The sequence below is a fragment of the Oculina patagonica genome, chromosome 12, assembly GCF_052425735.1.
Source record: "Oculina patagonica isolate OP01 chromosome 12, crgOcupat, whole genome shotgun sequence".
Classification (NCBI taxonomy): domain Eukaryota; kingdom Metazoa; phylum Cnidaria; class Anthozoa; order Scleractinia; family Oculinidae; genus Oculina; species Oculina patagonica.
Genome location: NC_135769.1, coordinates 24,600,976 through 24,616,556, shown reverse-complemented (window position 1 = coordinate 24,616,556; position 15,581 = coordinate 24,600,976). Strand labels below are relative to the sequence as shown.

General features: G+C 40.6%; 2 protein-coding genes across 3 annotated transcripts; one reads left to right on the top strand and one right to left on the bottom strand.

The window, feature by feature from the left end:
* Positions 1-430: 430 nt before the first annotated feature.
* On the bottom strand, positions 431-6,405 carry LOC144633006 (uncharacterized). 2 transcript variants are annotated; one of them, XM_078491783.1, is made up of 4 exons: positions 6,170-6,405; positions 3,672-4,028; positions 1,975-2,768; positions 431-1,190 (listed from the first exon to the last, which is right to left on the bottom strand). In XM_078491783.1, exons 2-4 carry the CDS (start codon positions 4,025-4,027, stop codon positions 850-852), a joined length of 1,491 nt encoding a protein of 496 aa, XP_078347909.1. In that variant the 5' UTR covers position 4,028; positions 6,170-6,405; the 3' UTR covers positions 431-849. The 2 variants fall into 2 exon arrangements, with proteins under 2 accessions (XP_078347909.1, XP_078347908.1); XM_078491782.1 differs by having other exon boundaries at positions 6,174-6,404.
* A 4,510-nt stretch (positions 6,406-10,915) lies between these two features.
* Positions 10,916-14,598, top strand: LOC144633868 (PHD finger-like domain-containing protein 5A). Its single transcript, XM_078492769.1, has 4 exons — positions 10,916-10,973; positions 11,051-11,074; positions 12,184-12,350; positions 13,943-14,598. The coding sequence occupies exons 1-4, from the start codon at positions 10,922-10,924 to the stop codon at positions 14,030-14,032; spliced, it is 333 nt and encodes a 110-aa protein (XP_078348895.1). The 5' UTR covers positions 10,916-10,921; the 3' UTR covers positions 14,033-14,598.
* Positions 14,599-15,581: the final 983 nt, after the last annotated feature.

Genomic DNA, 15,581 nt, shown 5'->3' with positions numbered 1-15,581 from the left:
GAACTCAAACAACATCAGTCGATAATTGTTAGTAAATTAATAAAGCTTCATTGGCCAATCAATAGTCAATAAGATTCCCTAAATGACATAGATTATTATCGATTTCTACTAACAATCGATGAAAATCGATAAAGGTCAATAACAATCGATGAAACTCAATCATGTTAAAAGTCGCAATATTTTCCTTCATCGATTAGTTATCGATTTCCAATATTTTTGAATTAACTGAATGAAGACCAGCCCTGTATGATTAATATGTTTGCAAAGTGTAAAAAAAATCCTCACGGGGTTAAAAGCCGCCTTAAATTTTCCAGGACTTCATGTAAGCTCATTTGGAGAATTACAGTTTCAACTTTGCAAAACGTTGTATCTTAACATATTGCATATCTATCATCTTGGATTTGCAACAGTCTAGCGTTCTATTAAAAGTTGTTTATTTCTCAGTAAACGTTTACAATGTCTACAGTCATTTTGATATACTAGAAGCATATGGCTTCTGGTTAAGAATGATATACAACTGACGTTCTTAACCCTAGCCGGTCAGGTTATAGAAAAGCGTACAAGCACCATATATACGATGAAACGAAATTAACTTTGGAGTTCTACAGACTACTTCGAAACGAAGTCTCGACGGTTCGAAACAATCTATGTCGAACTACAAGCTACAAAATGACACTGAAAAGAGAACTTTCCGCGGGTTACGGCTGGACTATCAGACGAAAGTCTTGACCGAAACAATCTACTGTTTACCTACAATCTACATCTACAAAAAAACAACAGAACTTTCCACAGGCTACTGGACTATCAGACGAAAGTCTTGGCGGAAACAATCTATTCTTCAACTACAATTTACATCCACAAACGCGAACACAAAAGAGAAAGCAGCAAAACTCCCGGTGCAGATCTCGCCATGAAGGATGCTTCACTCTTCGGCTTTTTCTTCTCTGGGACTTCACATTCACTTTCATCAGGGTTTAGTTGACAATAAATCATTTTCCCTTTCTCTTCGCCAGTCAAGTACGCTCCTTGCAGGTAACCGTACCACTCATCGCTCAGAGCTTCACCGGCAAAGTAGAGTCTCCCCAGGTTCTGTCCAAGCTTCTTAAAATCGTCAGCTGAAAAGCCCACAACAGGTTCTGAATACGAGCCTTGCGTGAACTTGTCAAGTGACCAGGGGTAATAGTAAATCGCTAAAGGGACACAACAAAAAATACGTCATGAGTTGACAAATTCGTTTGAAATTCTGGATGTCAAGCCCCAGAATCCCGAAGCGGTACTCAATAGAATAAACTATTCAAAGTCATTTGCATAGTACTTTATTATGCATGCAGGTCATAAGTCCCGTGGAAATGGCTAATTATCCCCATGGCTCTCTCCCATTGGTGTAGCGGTGCAATATTAACCGTTCCCTTCAGCGTGCACCTCAGTTCTAGGTCTTTCGACGGTAAAACACCACGACTACAGTTCAAATGTCGCACCCCTCCCTCCCTCCCTCCCTTAGCGATTTGTGTTCGGTGTATCAACTTCCAGCGGAGCGTATATTTTGTCTTCGGGCGTATGTACCTTGTTTTTGTTTTCTTCCGCGTTTGCTGTTGACCGCTTTGTATTCCAGGACGCCCGAAGAAGAAAATCCCCCGCTCCGCCGGTGACACTGTGTTGCTTATGGCTTCACCGGAGTGTCGTTCTCCATATCTTAGCCATATAACAATGACAGCAGAAATAATATAGTACTTGGCGTTCTCGGCTCGGTCAAACCTGGTGCCTATTGTGAGCCGTGACGTCACCGAGAGAGACCTGCTCCCGTCCCAGACTTCGCGCCAAGTTACTTGTGTATCGGATTTCGGTTAAGGTAGAGAAAATCACATACTGGTACTTTCGTCTAAAACGGAAGTTTTTAGGGTTTCTCCTCCGGGGGTAGCCAAAAACGACCTTTGTATGTTGCACAGTATTGAACTATAAGCTATGTATCTTTACCTGTTGCATCAGGAATGCCTTGTCCGTAAATCTTTCTCAGCATCTTCATGACCTCTGCTTTCGTTTCATTGTATGGTTGTCGTTCGATCCTTTTTCCTTCGTCTTCTGTTACGGTCACCAATAGAACTTTGCTACCTGGCAAAATCCCTGGTCTATCCAAGTCCTGGAATACTGGAAAACGACCACGTACTATAGAAGCGTGCAGGATGTATTCGTTATCGTCCCAGAACTTGCTTGGAAACTTCAGGAAGATTTTCGTGTACACCGACATCGGGTCTTTAAAGATGACTTCTTTCTTCCATTCGGGGAGGGCTGGGCTGAAAGTGACCATGTCGCTAGCCAGCACTCCAGTACTGAATGTACACAGCGCGTAATCTGCGGCAAATTTTTGGCCATCGGAGGTGGAAACTTCAACCGATGCGGTAGAATACTTGATGTCCGTCACAGTTTTGTTTAATATAACTCGGTTGGTCACGGGTTTGTATAGATCTTCAAACATGGACCAAAACCCGCGCGGGTCCGAGTTGAAAAAATCCTCTCCACGTTCAAAAAGCTGGTAAAATGACACCAGTTCTGGGCGCTTGGAGTACTCAAAATCCATGTTGAAGTATTCAATCACGTTTTCAATGGGTCGTTTATTTCTCCAGCCCATCAACTGCACACCAACACGAGCTGGAATGTCAGGTAATTTCTTCTCCTGCCTCACTTCCTGGTAGTCTTCAACTCTTTTTTCTACTTTGTCATGAAATTCCTTTGCAACTTTCAGATCGGTGATGTTTTTGCCGTCGTCATCCCTAAAAAACATGAATAATTTACAGTCATATCTGACACTACACTGCCTAAAGGCCTGGTTTAACTAGCAAACATTTTTGCAGAAACATTGTTCCTTGTCATGTGTCCTGGTACTGAACATGTGTTCGGACAACTTGCCCCCACGTGCGCGCCGCGTCGAGGGATTCGCCCTCCCGTTGCGTTTACTCGTGTGCACATGGCCCTGTGGCCTCTCGGTCGGTCCCCCTAAATTAGCGGGAAGCAAGGAAAATATTTTGCTGCCCGGGAGGCTAATCGAGGAAACAATTTTCCGAGGGGAAAAGTGTCACGCATGCGCATAAACTAGTCAACATTGCTTGCATGATGGCTAAACTGGGAAACATATGTTTCGGAAGCAAAATTTGTGTCCGGGAAGCAAAGATGTTTTTGACCTAAGACAAAAGCAGTTTCTTGTTTCCGAGAAGCAAAATTTGTTTCCGCCATATATGCAATGGCGGATCCAGACTTCAGATTAGGGGGGGGCGATCATCCGGACCCCTAGGGGGGGGCGCTCTGGAAAAATATTTTCTCGGCCCTTTGGGCCTCTATTTGTTCTAAAAATAAGTGGGGGGGGCGGGTCCCCCGGGCCCCACCCCTAGATCCGCCACTGACATGACTGCCGATCATGATGTTTTTCGCGCGGCTAAACTGGGGTACATTTGCCCCCGCAACGGGATACAGGTATTCAACATATTGGAGAAAAGAGTGACTACAACACTCTGTAAAAGACCTCATAAACCCAACTTGGTTAGATATGTTGCCCTCCCTGTCGGCAAATATCGCGAAATTAAGTTGTCGCAAAACGTTTCTGAAGGAAGAACGGCTCCAACCCCTGGGCCAGAACGAGCTAGGTGCAGCTCAATTAGGGTATAGTAACTGCTGCTTACCTTATGATAAGATCGGAATAATCACATTTAATACCCTTTATGTTTTTCGCTTCTTTTAGTGTCACAAGCGGCGCTGTGGTTTCGTCGTCGGTGAAATGAATCCAATTCGCTCCAGCTTCGATGGTCAAATTCTCGAATTGCACAGAATGTATTCTGCCTCCAATGTAGTCCTTTCCATCAAGGATCAGAAAATCGGTGATGCCTTTGTCCAGCAGTGTTTTTGCTGCTCTGATTCCCGAGAGTCCAGCTCCAAGGATGAGGACTTTAGTTTTGTTGACTTTTACAGGTGAAGATAAAGATCTATCCACCATAAACAGCAAAAACAACACCAAGATGACTCTTGTTGCGATATGCATTCTAAAATTGATATAAAAACAGTTATTTGAATCAAAATTCAGTCACGCATTCAGGGCATTATTAATTGAAGGATGTCCTTTTCGAGTTTTCCGTGGAGTATAAAGTTGTTATTGATCAAACAAGAGGTCTACATGTAGACTGTTCACAGCCCTCTATTTTTTCGTATCTTTTGGATCGATGAGCGCAGGGAAGGAACGGGGAGAGAATTGGACGCCAGTGCAAAACGGTAGACGCGAGGGGGTGGCGGGCGTTTTGCTCGCTGATTCTCTCGTTTTGTTTGCGTTGAAAAATAGAGAGGCTGTGGACAGTCTAATCTACATGTAGAAATATTGGTGGTTTTTACTGTCACGCCGCGAAAAAAATAAATCCAAAACTATCGAGTCAACAAAATCAAAAATATTAAAAATTGTAGAAAACTACTATATAAACTACTTGACCAAGTCTCAGGTTTCCAAGTCTTCTGGCGGCCATCTCTGATCTCGTGTGGCGTGAAATTCCAAAATTCAACATGCTCTATCTTAAAGACGGCGAATGCTATCGAGCTTTAAACCTTCAGCAAGATATATATCAAATTCATGGACGTCTTATAGCCAGTGAAGGATAAAAACTCAGGGGTCTTGCGATTCTGGGTTTTAGAAGTTTGATGACGTCACGTGAAAATCTACTCATGTGTTCATTAGCCAATCAACGCGCAGCTTTTGAACAGTGGTCTAGTGACAACTCAGTTCCACGTCAAGCTTACAGCACTGACAAATAAAAAGGCAAAAAACAATTTAACGGTTACTAACCGTTAAAAACAGTTCTTTTGTGTAAATTCAGCGGTCAGGGGTTAAGATCACATTCAGCTAGTTGTACTTCATTCATTTGCACAGCCCTCAATTTTTTAGATCATTTTCGTCTTCAGACATTCCTTTGCATTATCTCTTCTGTAACCAATTTCCCTTGCTTTAACTCAGTACATTATTCTTTTTACGATCGACACGAATAAAAGTTTGTAGCTATGCGGCCGCGCTGTACTGGTATCAGAGGTTTTTTATACCATTCACAAAAGAAAATCCAGAAAATTCGAGTGGGATATTAATAGAACACGAATTTTGTTTTGTTTCATTTCGCTTCCCGCTTTCAAACAAATTCGCAGAATGCGGAATAGTTATTGTTCACCCCAGGAAAATCCATAGAGAAGAATGCACGTTCCAGTTGTCTACGACGACGAAACACAGCCCACTGTCTGTTTTATTGTTTATACAGTCGATTTTGTTCAGATTTTATCCGGGATAAAGATTTAAAGGCAAAAGACAATACTATTGTTATCTGCGGAATTTGAGCCGGTTCTGTTGTTTATGTTAGCCTCCTACGCAGACTCTATTTGCATAACTAGGTAGGAGGCTGTATTATTTTAATTTTTCAGTACAAAAACTAATAAGGAGTTTATATGTAAAATTTATAGCACCTTTCGACTATAATTCTAAGTTATACTTTCTTTACTGAACTTCCAGACTACGAGTATTCAGTGACGGACTCATTTTCCTGTCGATCGCGTGACAAATTTGATCAACACGAATAGTTAATCTCACGCACAAACTCATTCGCTATTGAGTTACTCTTCATCCTTTATTCATCCACTTTGTTTAACAGTTTACGAACAATATAATGACTTATTCCAAGGTAATCCGCAAGTAGTCCAAGTTAGAAAATGGGAACACTAGTCCGCTGCTCTTTCCACTTTCTTAATTGGTAACTGCAGGACTTCGTGTCCTCCAATTCTGTCTGTTATCATTCCCGTGACAAACAAACAAATTAGACTCCCGCTTTGCGCTCGTTCGATTTTGTAAATCACTTCTAATGCACTCCTTGGGAATGGAAACAAAACTAAAACAACGCTGATTTGTCGAGAGCTTAGTTTAGTTCCTCTTAAAGAATGGGCCCATCGACTAATTTGGCAAGCGGTGAATCAAACGCGAAGCAATTAACTCACGCCAAAGGGCGTTTGAGAGGTATTCTCCGAATGACACTTGGCTTGCAGCGCTGAGCTTAGGCAAGAAAACTCAGTTGAAAGAAATGAGTCCTCTCTAGCACTGGTTCTTAAATAAATTATTCTATCCTAGCGATCTAGTGATCCCAAAAAGAACAAAAAGTTCTACTGACCTTGTCTCTGTATAATGCACTTTTCAGGGATACGGATCGTTAGAGACGCACCCAAAGATCTTTCGTTTGCTTTCCCAACGGCCTTGTGTGCTCAGTACTCAAATTGATGGCAGTCGATCACGAGAAATACAAATTACAAAGACGCGGTATATCTGTTTGCTGCTAGATAAACAAGAAAAGTTAATTAACAATCTTCTCAGTTCCAATATGCAGACCCCAAATTATTCAAAATATAAGTGGCTTGTTTTCCGTTTGTGGACCGACCCTTGCGTAATTGGCCAATTAGAATCACGAATGTTGTTAGGTAAAATTAGAATATAATTACAGCAGTAAACCCGAAGGTCAAAGGGCGGGGGGCGGGGGGTACTACCTTAAATACGCTGTATGGTATGTGCCGCAGGATGGGGTCCCATTTTCGACCTTCCAGGTCCAGTCTTCTGTGGTTCCAAATTTGGTCTTTTAGATGGCGGTCGCACATCGCAGTAAGGGGAAAAAAAAAAGGAATAATACTGTGTCAAATTTTATCTTTCTGCTCACCCCAATCAGTTCTCGTTTTGAAATGTGCAAAAAAAATAGCGGATATGTTGTACAAATGTGGAGAAAATTTATAAAGAAAAGCAGCCTCTTCACTTCTGGTCTTAGTTGGGGTATACGATTTAAAATTCTTTAGTCTGAGATGGGGTAGCAAATTTGAGCTATTTTTGGTCTCATAAGGGGTAGAGCCGTAGAGGTTCCTAGACTCCAGCAGAGCACCCCACCCAAATATTTCCAAGTAACGAAAAAAAATTGCAAAAACAACATTCGCCGTGCTTGCAACAGGAAAAATATTTTTTGTTGTTTTTCTTTACGTCTTTTTCTTGAGTCTTGCAACGACGGAAAACGCGCAAAGACTTCTGGTAGTTGTAGTAAAGTTCGCGGGAAAAACACTGTTTCTGGCTTATGATTAGTTTTAAGACTCGAACGCTGAGCCTTAAAGATTTTTACGAGTGTATACATTTTACATTTACTCCCTCCTGTAAAAAAGGAACATAATAACGCGTCTTCGTATATTTTCTGAAAATAAAAAAAAAATATTCGCTTCCAACCAAAAGTGTTAAAAAATTTAAACCGTGCCACTGTAGAAAACACTCATGGAAACTTCAAACGCAGCCCAGCAAATATACAATTTTTTGCATAACTTTTTCTTCCTTGTAACGGACTTGGTTTTATACTGACTGCTTGTAATGCACCTATCAATGGTTTCCCCAGGATGGGGGGGGGGCGGTCAACCCCAGGGGAATTTGAAATTTTTTGGAATCCAGAGTTGATTTCCCCACCCCTGGGCACCTAGTGAATGTCAAATTTCACATATCTCCTCTGAAATTTCTAACCCAGCAGACCATTTTAGATGTCAAAATCCCTACCCTGGGAGAACTTACGATGTCAAATTCCCGTGGGTTGCCCCCCCCCCCCCCCCATCCTGGGGCAAACCATTGATAGGTGCATAAAGAGGTTTTATTTCAACCAGGCTTTTCATTCGTAATTGATTGTCAATCATATTTTCCCGCCAACTTAACTACAAATGCCAGGAGTCTTTGCGCGTTTACGCCATTTTTGAACCGCTGACTAATTGTTCCGTAGCTTCAGTAAATCCTGAATGTGAAGAAACTGTAAAAGTTCAGTACACTGACCTTGTTTCACAGATGAAAAATCTCGAGCCGTGATTGCCTGGGATACAAATTTTAACAAAGAGACGCACTACAGAGAAAGGGCATCTTCAGCTACGTATGTAAATTGCCCATTTAAGATCACGTGATGTTCTCCCGAGAATTGTTCCTTCGTCTATCTGGAAATAATTCTTTCATTTTTACGTGAATTTTACGTTTAATTTATTTGTTTGAATCTGATGCAGAGAATTCTCGAGGGTAACATCACGTGGTCTGAAATGGGACAACAAAAAACGAAGCTAAAGAGGTGTATTTCGTTTGTTTCTCGCAAGACATGTGTTCGACAAAAACAACGGCAACTCAGCCCTTCGACTTGCCCAAAGTTAACCATTCAGATAAATTAAACGACATCAATGACGTTATTGTAGGACAATAACTAAGATTTATTGAGATAAGTTTACCCTTTGCTCTATTATTAGACACTATCTACCTGTGCTCATGACAGCTCACCACCTATTGGCTGTCCTGAGTAGGCACTTGCATGTAGACAGGGTGCAAGGTATTCAATTTAAGAAACGGCTTTTATTCTCTTTCGGCCCGACTGACTGTCATGGAGCATCGCGGCGTTTGTGTAGTCACGCACGCTTCGTGTTTATTTTTGAATGAGGATACAACAGCCATCCAATGATCACGCAATGAGAGGTACGGCGGCTGTATACATTGCCCCTCCCCCCCGGGGATGCAATTTAACAATTTTTCTCAGAAAAGAAAAGAAAAGAAAAGAAAAGAAAGAGAAAGTAGGTGCAAAAAAGCCAAATGAGAGTGTGGAAGCATGCTCTTGAGGACATCAGGGAGGATTATCTCCAATAACAACTATTCACCGAAGTGGAGGTGGCTAGTGGTGGATATTTACCGAGCTGCAAAGCGGCGAGGTTAATATCCACCACTAGCCACCTCCACTTCGGTAAATAGTTGTTTTAGTATATATTAAAACAGTGAGATAATATAGCCCGTTGCTCGGAGGTGAATAGCAAAGCATATTCCGAGTTTGAGTAGCCAATCAGTGCGCGCCAAAAGCGCTATCCACTGTTTTAGTACATACTAATTATCCACAAACTTTTATATCTGGTGCACGTATGAAGGATTTCGTCAACTGACTGAAACCTTCCCTAAAACAAAAAGGGACCTTCCTTGGAGACATCGGAGTACGGGAACGAGTTTCGAATTTACCATTTCAATCCACAGGTAGCCCAAGCTCCTAAAGGAGCCGTCAACATATAGACCACATATGACATTGCGTAATAACGTTATTATAAGGGTTTGTATGGGAATATAACGATCGTAAAAAATAATTCAAAATAAAGGGAAAATATCCGATAAAATCGACTTACCTATCCTCTTCTATGAAAATCTTGTGTTTCTATGCCGTTTGGGGGCGTTTTGAAGCGATTCCAGTGGGTTTTAGGTTCGCTGGTTTCCTCTCTCGAACCTAAAACCCACTGAAATGGCTTCAAATTGCCTCCAAACGGCATAGAAACACAAGATTTACATAGAAGAGGATAGGTAAGTCGATTTTATCGGATATTTTCCCTTTATTTTGAATTATTTTTTTACGATCGTTATATTCCCATACAAACCCTTATAATAACGTTATTACGCAATGTCATATGTGGTCTATATGTTGACGGCTCCTTTAGGAGCTTGGGCTACCTGTGTTCAATCCAGTTGTGTTCTCAGGTCTTCTCAGACCAGGGGCGGATCCAGGATTTTTCAAAGGGGGGTGGCTGTTGACAAATATTTTTGTTTACTATCTTGTTTAAGCCCCTTTTTTATGGAGAGGGGGGTTATCAGGCTTTAAGGCAGGATTTTTAAAGTGGGAGTCCAAATTATTTTGTGCAAAATTATTATGGGCCGCAGACTTCATGCCCCTAGGGGGGTCGGGGGGTATGCTCCCCAGAAAAATTTGAAAAAGTTGAAGCCTCTTAAACGTGATTTCCGTGATATCTGAGTAGCTTTAGACATCTTTCAATTAAGCTATTAAACCGCTGTTTTTCCTTGATAATTTGACAAAACTATCGTTTCCTCAACTTTAATACCTTGTTTAACATTGAATTATTTTTGGGACAGAAACTCTAATTCTTAAGAACAGTGATTGAAATTTGATGTTGAACTTACGAACTTACACGAAAGAACAGATGTGCGTTGTTTTGTTCACCCACGAGCGTGGAATTTTTTAGCCCTGGCAAAGTGGCCTAGAGACGACTTGGAGAGTCAATGCTTTGCTTGTGAAATCGCTTCGTTCAATTTTGATTCATGCAAAGAAAACAGTAAGAAAACTGACTAAAAGGGTGCAAATGCTAAACATATTTACACTTTTTTTACCTTACCCAGTGTCATTGTCCTTATTTTCTATTTTTTTGTGTTCATATTCATTTTTCTTGTGGATCAAGGGGGGTGGCCAGCCACCCAATCCACCCCCCTGGATCCGCCCCTGCAGACCCCTCACTCCTTACTGTTGGTGACAAGTTGAAAAGGAGACTGAGATTTGTGTGAAATGTGGTAATTGAAATCATAAGCACCAGGGTAGGTCATGGTTATGGGCTCCTGTAAGCGCTTGCTTTAAAAAGTCGTACTCAAACTCAATCTCCTACTCGTATGCCGGTCTGAAAGTCCCTACCAAGTGGAGAGCGAAACTCTCCACCCAGTATGGTATCACGCGATTGCATTTCTATTGCACACAGTAATATTTCATTCTCCAGGACTAGCTTCCTCCTTTAAACTCGTCGTACAACTTTTCCTTCAAAGGACGTCTGCTGCAGCGTTAGCGTTATTTTGAAAAGGGTATAAACATGGAGCGATATGCAATGTTAGTGTGGCTGGCGTGGGGACAGAATCACTGCTTTTTTTCCTCCTAGTCAGTTCAGCTCTCTCGCGATTTTTTTCCCCTTGTTCGTTCAACGATCTGAACATGTCTAAACGATTGGGAACAAAATGCGAGAAAATACAGGGCCGTGAAGAGTCTAGCGGGGACTGGTACGAACGCGCGCAACGCACTGGCGACGTTGTTTACCCGCAAAGAGTATTGGGATAGCTAAATCCAAGATGGCGAAGCATCATCCCGATCTAATCATGTGCAGAAAACAACCCGGCGTTGGTAAGTGTCTGTACATCTGAACACTGTTTGTTTGCGTTCAAAATACTAAGCAATTTCCTGTTTCTCTTATGTCCTAGCCATCGGGCGGCTGTGCGAAAAATGTAAGTACACGAGTCTCCTTTCTTGAACTTGTAAGTTATGGCCGACAGCGGTGCGCTGTCAAATTGAAAGTCGTCAAATGGAGCATGTTTAATTGCGATCTGGGCTGTTTTTTTTTGTGTGTGTAGGCATGTATATTAATACCCAGCATTTGTTTTGCTTATGTTTTCTCTTTATATATAAATTCTAAACTTTCAAAATGCTTAGAAAAGATATTCACGACGTCGACTGACAAATGTGAGATAGAAACACGTGGATGTCTTTAGTTCTTGAACTTTACTGGGAAAATCAGATGAAAAGCCTAGTTATATATCCATTCTAAAGAGCGCCGAGGACTGCTTATCCATGTTTTCAATTTTTTGTGGGAATAACTTTCTAGTGATTGGGCATTCTGTAGTTATTCTGAGGATTTTTATTAATTTCTGTTGCCTTTCGGCTTGAGAATACTGATATTAAGGATGAGAGTTGACGAGAGTTGACTCTCCTGAGATTTTTCGTCAATTCTCATCGACTGTCATCAACTCGGGCCAAACAAGACAAGAATCTGCCAAACTCTCATGGACTCTCGTGATAAATTTGAGCATGTTCAAAGTCGATGAAAGTGCATGAGAGTTCCGTGCCAAACAAGAGCGAGAGTTAGAATTCTCATCAACTCTCATCCTTGTTTAGCCCGTCAGGGCTGTACCTAGCACGGAGGCAGGAGGGGGGGGGGGGGGCAGTTGCCCCTGCCAGGGAAACTAAAAAACTAAAGGAAAAGCCAGTTGCCCCCGCTAGGAAAACTTGCCCCCGCAGACAAAAAATTCTAGGTACAGCCCTGCCCGGGCTTTAAGAGGAGAAATTTCTTGCTCATCACATTAAATAAGACAAATGCTAGAAATATCTTGTTTTTATTCTGATGTGAAACACAAACAAATAGATTGAATCAACAAAAGTTTTACCTTCAAAACTTTTACCAGGCCAATCTTGCACTCTTTTTGCCAACCATAAAAAATGATGCATAATGGTAGATTACCTATGGCCTCCAGTTGACCACGTACCTTTATTGTATTACCCATTCTCCACCCAACAAAAACAATATTTTTTGTTCACTTTTAATCTTTTTCTTGCACAGGCGATGGTAAATGTGTTATCTGTGATTCATATGTACGTCCTTGCACTCTGGTGCGAATATGTGATGAATGCAACTATGGGTCTTATCAAGGTCGTTGTGTTATATGCGGTGGACCTGGAGTCTCAGATGCTTATTATTGCAAAGAATGTACAGTTCAAGAGAAAGACGTAAGTGAAATTTATGCAATTATAGTGGTTAATGAAAATTTATTACATCTACTATAGCCGTACTGAGTGGAGTCCAGTTGGTCTGTGATTAAAGGGACCATGTCATGGATTTAAGCCAAACTTAGGCATAAGAAATGACCATCAAATTCGTTTAAATATATAAAATAACCTCTTAAAACAGTAAAGGAATATTTAAATAACACACCAAATGCAAAAGAAGGTATGGATGGCCAAAAATGTTGAAGATTGAAACAGATTGCGATATGCATTTTTGAAATACGGTCCAGCGGATAAGTTTTCAAAGTTAATCTTGTCTGCTTGTAACTTTAAATTATATCTCCCGGGAGACACATTTGGCTGCAATGAAGCTAAGGTTTTGTCATTTAGAAACAGAATTAATTTCTTTGCAAACATTTAGTTTCATAGCGAATATTTGGCAAAATTTAATAAAATAAAATTAACTTAGCTGTGACACAGTCCCTTTAAGAAAGTCAGATGACTGCAATTGTAGTCCTATCTGTTAATCAAAAACCAAAAAAATAATGGGGTGAGGGTTGAAAAACAAAAAGCAAACAACAAACATTGCATTCTGCTGTGTCTAGCATCCTGTTCTGAAATTTTGACAACAGTTTCCCGCACAAAGATATGAAACAAAAAACAATAACCAGGCATAGCATTCTCCGGTCAGCCATGTGATTACATTTTAGGGCTGTCACGAACTACTTTTTTGGTCTGATGTCATCTAAAGGCTAATCAGAACTAACTGTAGTTAACTATGCTGGTGTGACTGCAAAGTTGACCACAGATGCTAACTACAGTTAAGTATGATGTCATGTAACAAAAGACGTACCTGAACTAACTTTAGTAAACAGCGTTGATATGACAGTGCCGTAGGGAGGGGGTGCGACGAGTGCGTCCGCACCCACCCACAGGCTACCTTATTGTTACTTATTTTCGCGGGAACTTAATTTCGCGAAAATGGAACGGGCATATTTCGCGGGACTTAAATTTTGCGATTTGGCCAAAAAAATAATTTGAAAGGAACTAATTTCGCGAAAATTGTTGCACCCACCCACAGGCTACCTTATTGTTACTTATTTTCGCGGGAACTTAATTTCGCAAAAATGGAACGGGCATATTTTGCGGGACTTAAATTTTGCGATTTGGCCAAAAAAATAATTTGAAAGGAACTAATTTCGCGAAAATTGTCAAAATACTGGTCTGCATTAACAAACAGGAAGTCTCAAAATTGAACCACAACAATAGTTTCCAATGACACTGAACAAAACCATATAACAGAACGAAACTTAAAACAATTTGGCATGTTCCTTTGTTACAAAGTTGAGCTAGTTTGACGACTGTACCAAGATAATTATGTAGTAAACTGACGGAAACGTTGATTAATCAGACACTCATGCCTCTGGTGCTGGCACCAACCCATGCAAGATCCTGTCTATGGTCCTGTATGACCATAACAGTGTCTATTTCAATTTTAAGACTACTTGCCTTCATTTTTGATGAGCATGAGTCAACTCAACTGTGCATTGTTGATTATTCACTCTCAATGTGTTTTTTCCTTTTGTCTTTTGTAGAGAGATGGATGTCCCAAGATTGTCAACTTAGGAAGTTCAAAGACAGATCTCTTTTACGAAAGAAAAAAATATGGTTTCAAGAAAAGATGACCGCATACCACAATTTAGTTACAAGCTTTTTTCATTCGAAGTTCACATAAAGTAACAGACCTTTTTGCAGCAACAACACTCTTGTTGCCTGCTATGTATGGAGGTATATATACATGTAGCCTACAAGCAGGTGCAGTTTTGAGAATACACGTGTGAGTGGCTTTGCCACGAGAACAATGACAAGCAAGACACAGTGAGAGGAGAGACAAGTCTTTTACTTGCATCTCGTTCTCGTGACTTCACCACTTACATGTGTTCCCAAGCGTGGGCCTGTTCACAGGCTAGGAGGTATACATTACTATTTTGTGGAATTTGTTAGCTTCCTGGACTGACTTAAGATACATTTGTTCTTTTAGTGTACAATACATGTGACTCAACCATACACTAAGTATTATTCTTGTCACACAGTCTGTCTAAAAACTGTAATATTTTGCAACATACATGTTATTTTCATTTTATTTTCGTATTGCAAATGATGGATACATTATTACAGTACTTGGACAGCTCTGACATGTAGACATTTTCATTTCAGTCAACTAAAAATAATAAACTATAAAATTACTAAACCCAAGGTTTATGATGGTTTTGACCTCAGTGAGTCTCTACCTGGGGGTGGTGCCTCTAGTGCTAACTGGGGTGACTCTGCTCAAAAGGGGTACCTCTTTTAGGCTGTAGTTATAAAAATTAATGGTAGGAATTTCGCAAGTTGAAGTATACAAAAGGGTAGAGAAAACTGTTATTCAGGTATTTACATGGACCTTTCAAACTGTATATTACTGAAATATTACTGAACTATCCAATGGGTGATTCATTAAAGTGGTACTATGATCAAAATTTTACCTTCCCTTTTCTCTTCGGTTTTTGAAAGTACTTACATTAAATAGTAACCTTGCCAAATTTTAAGTTCAAATTCGAATTGGAAGACCACTTATTTCACGCGTAAACTTCGGCTTTGGCTTGCCGCCATTACTAGATTCAAAAATGTCCGAGGACCAAATAGAGATCTGGAACTAGTTGGGGCGAGAGCATGCTGACGTCATATGCGCATCAACAAAATGGCTTCTTCGAAGGCTGGAGTGACCGATCTGGAAAAACATTGGTTTTCTTTTTAATCTGTAGTGATGTAGAAGCCGTATCTACTGCGCAAATGTTTTTTAAACATACTTCAGGGCATCTCCAGGTCACTTTTGCACAACATAGTGGCAGAAAACATTTCAAGAGGCGGAATTTTTAACTCGCCCGAACCACGCAAGATGAATAATAGATCGTCTGATAACTTTGAGGGAAACTTGTACTCTTGGAAATGCTTTATAGATATTTCTCCCTGCAACCTTTGTGAGGTTAACTTCTTCAACTATCCAAGGGAAGTGAATAGAATAGAACGCTTCGAATTATCTACAGTGAGTTTACTGTATTCGCTCCTTTTTAGAAGCAAAACATTGGGTGAGTGGCGTAATTTACTTCTGTTGCTCAAGCTCTCGTGTTCTAGAACAGTCATTTTTAAATTTATTGTAAATACTTCATGTCAAAAAGGTAATTTTTGGGCAAA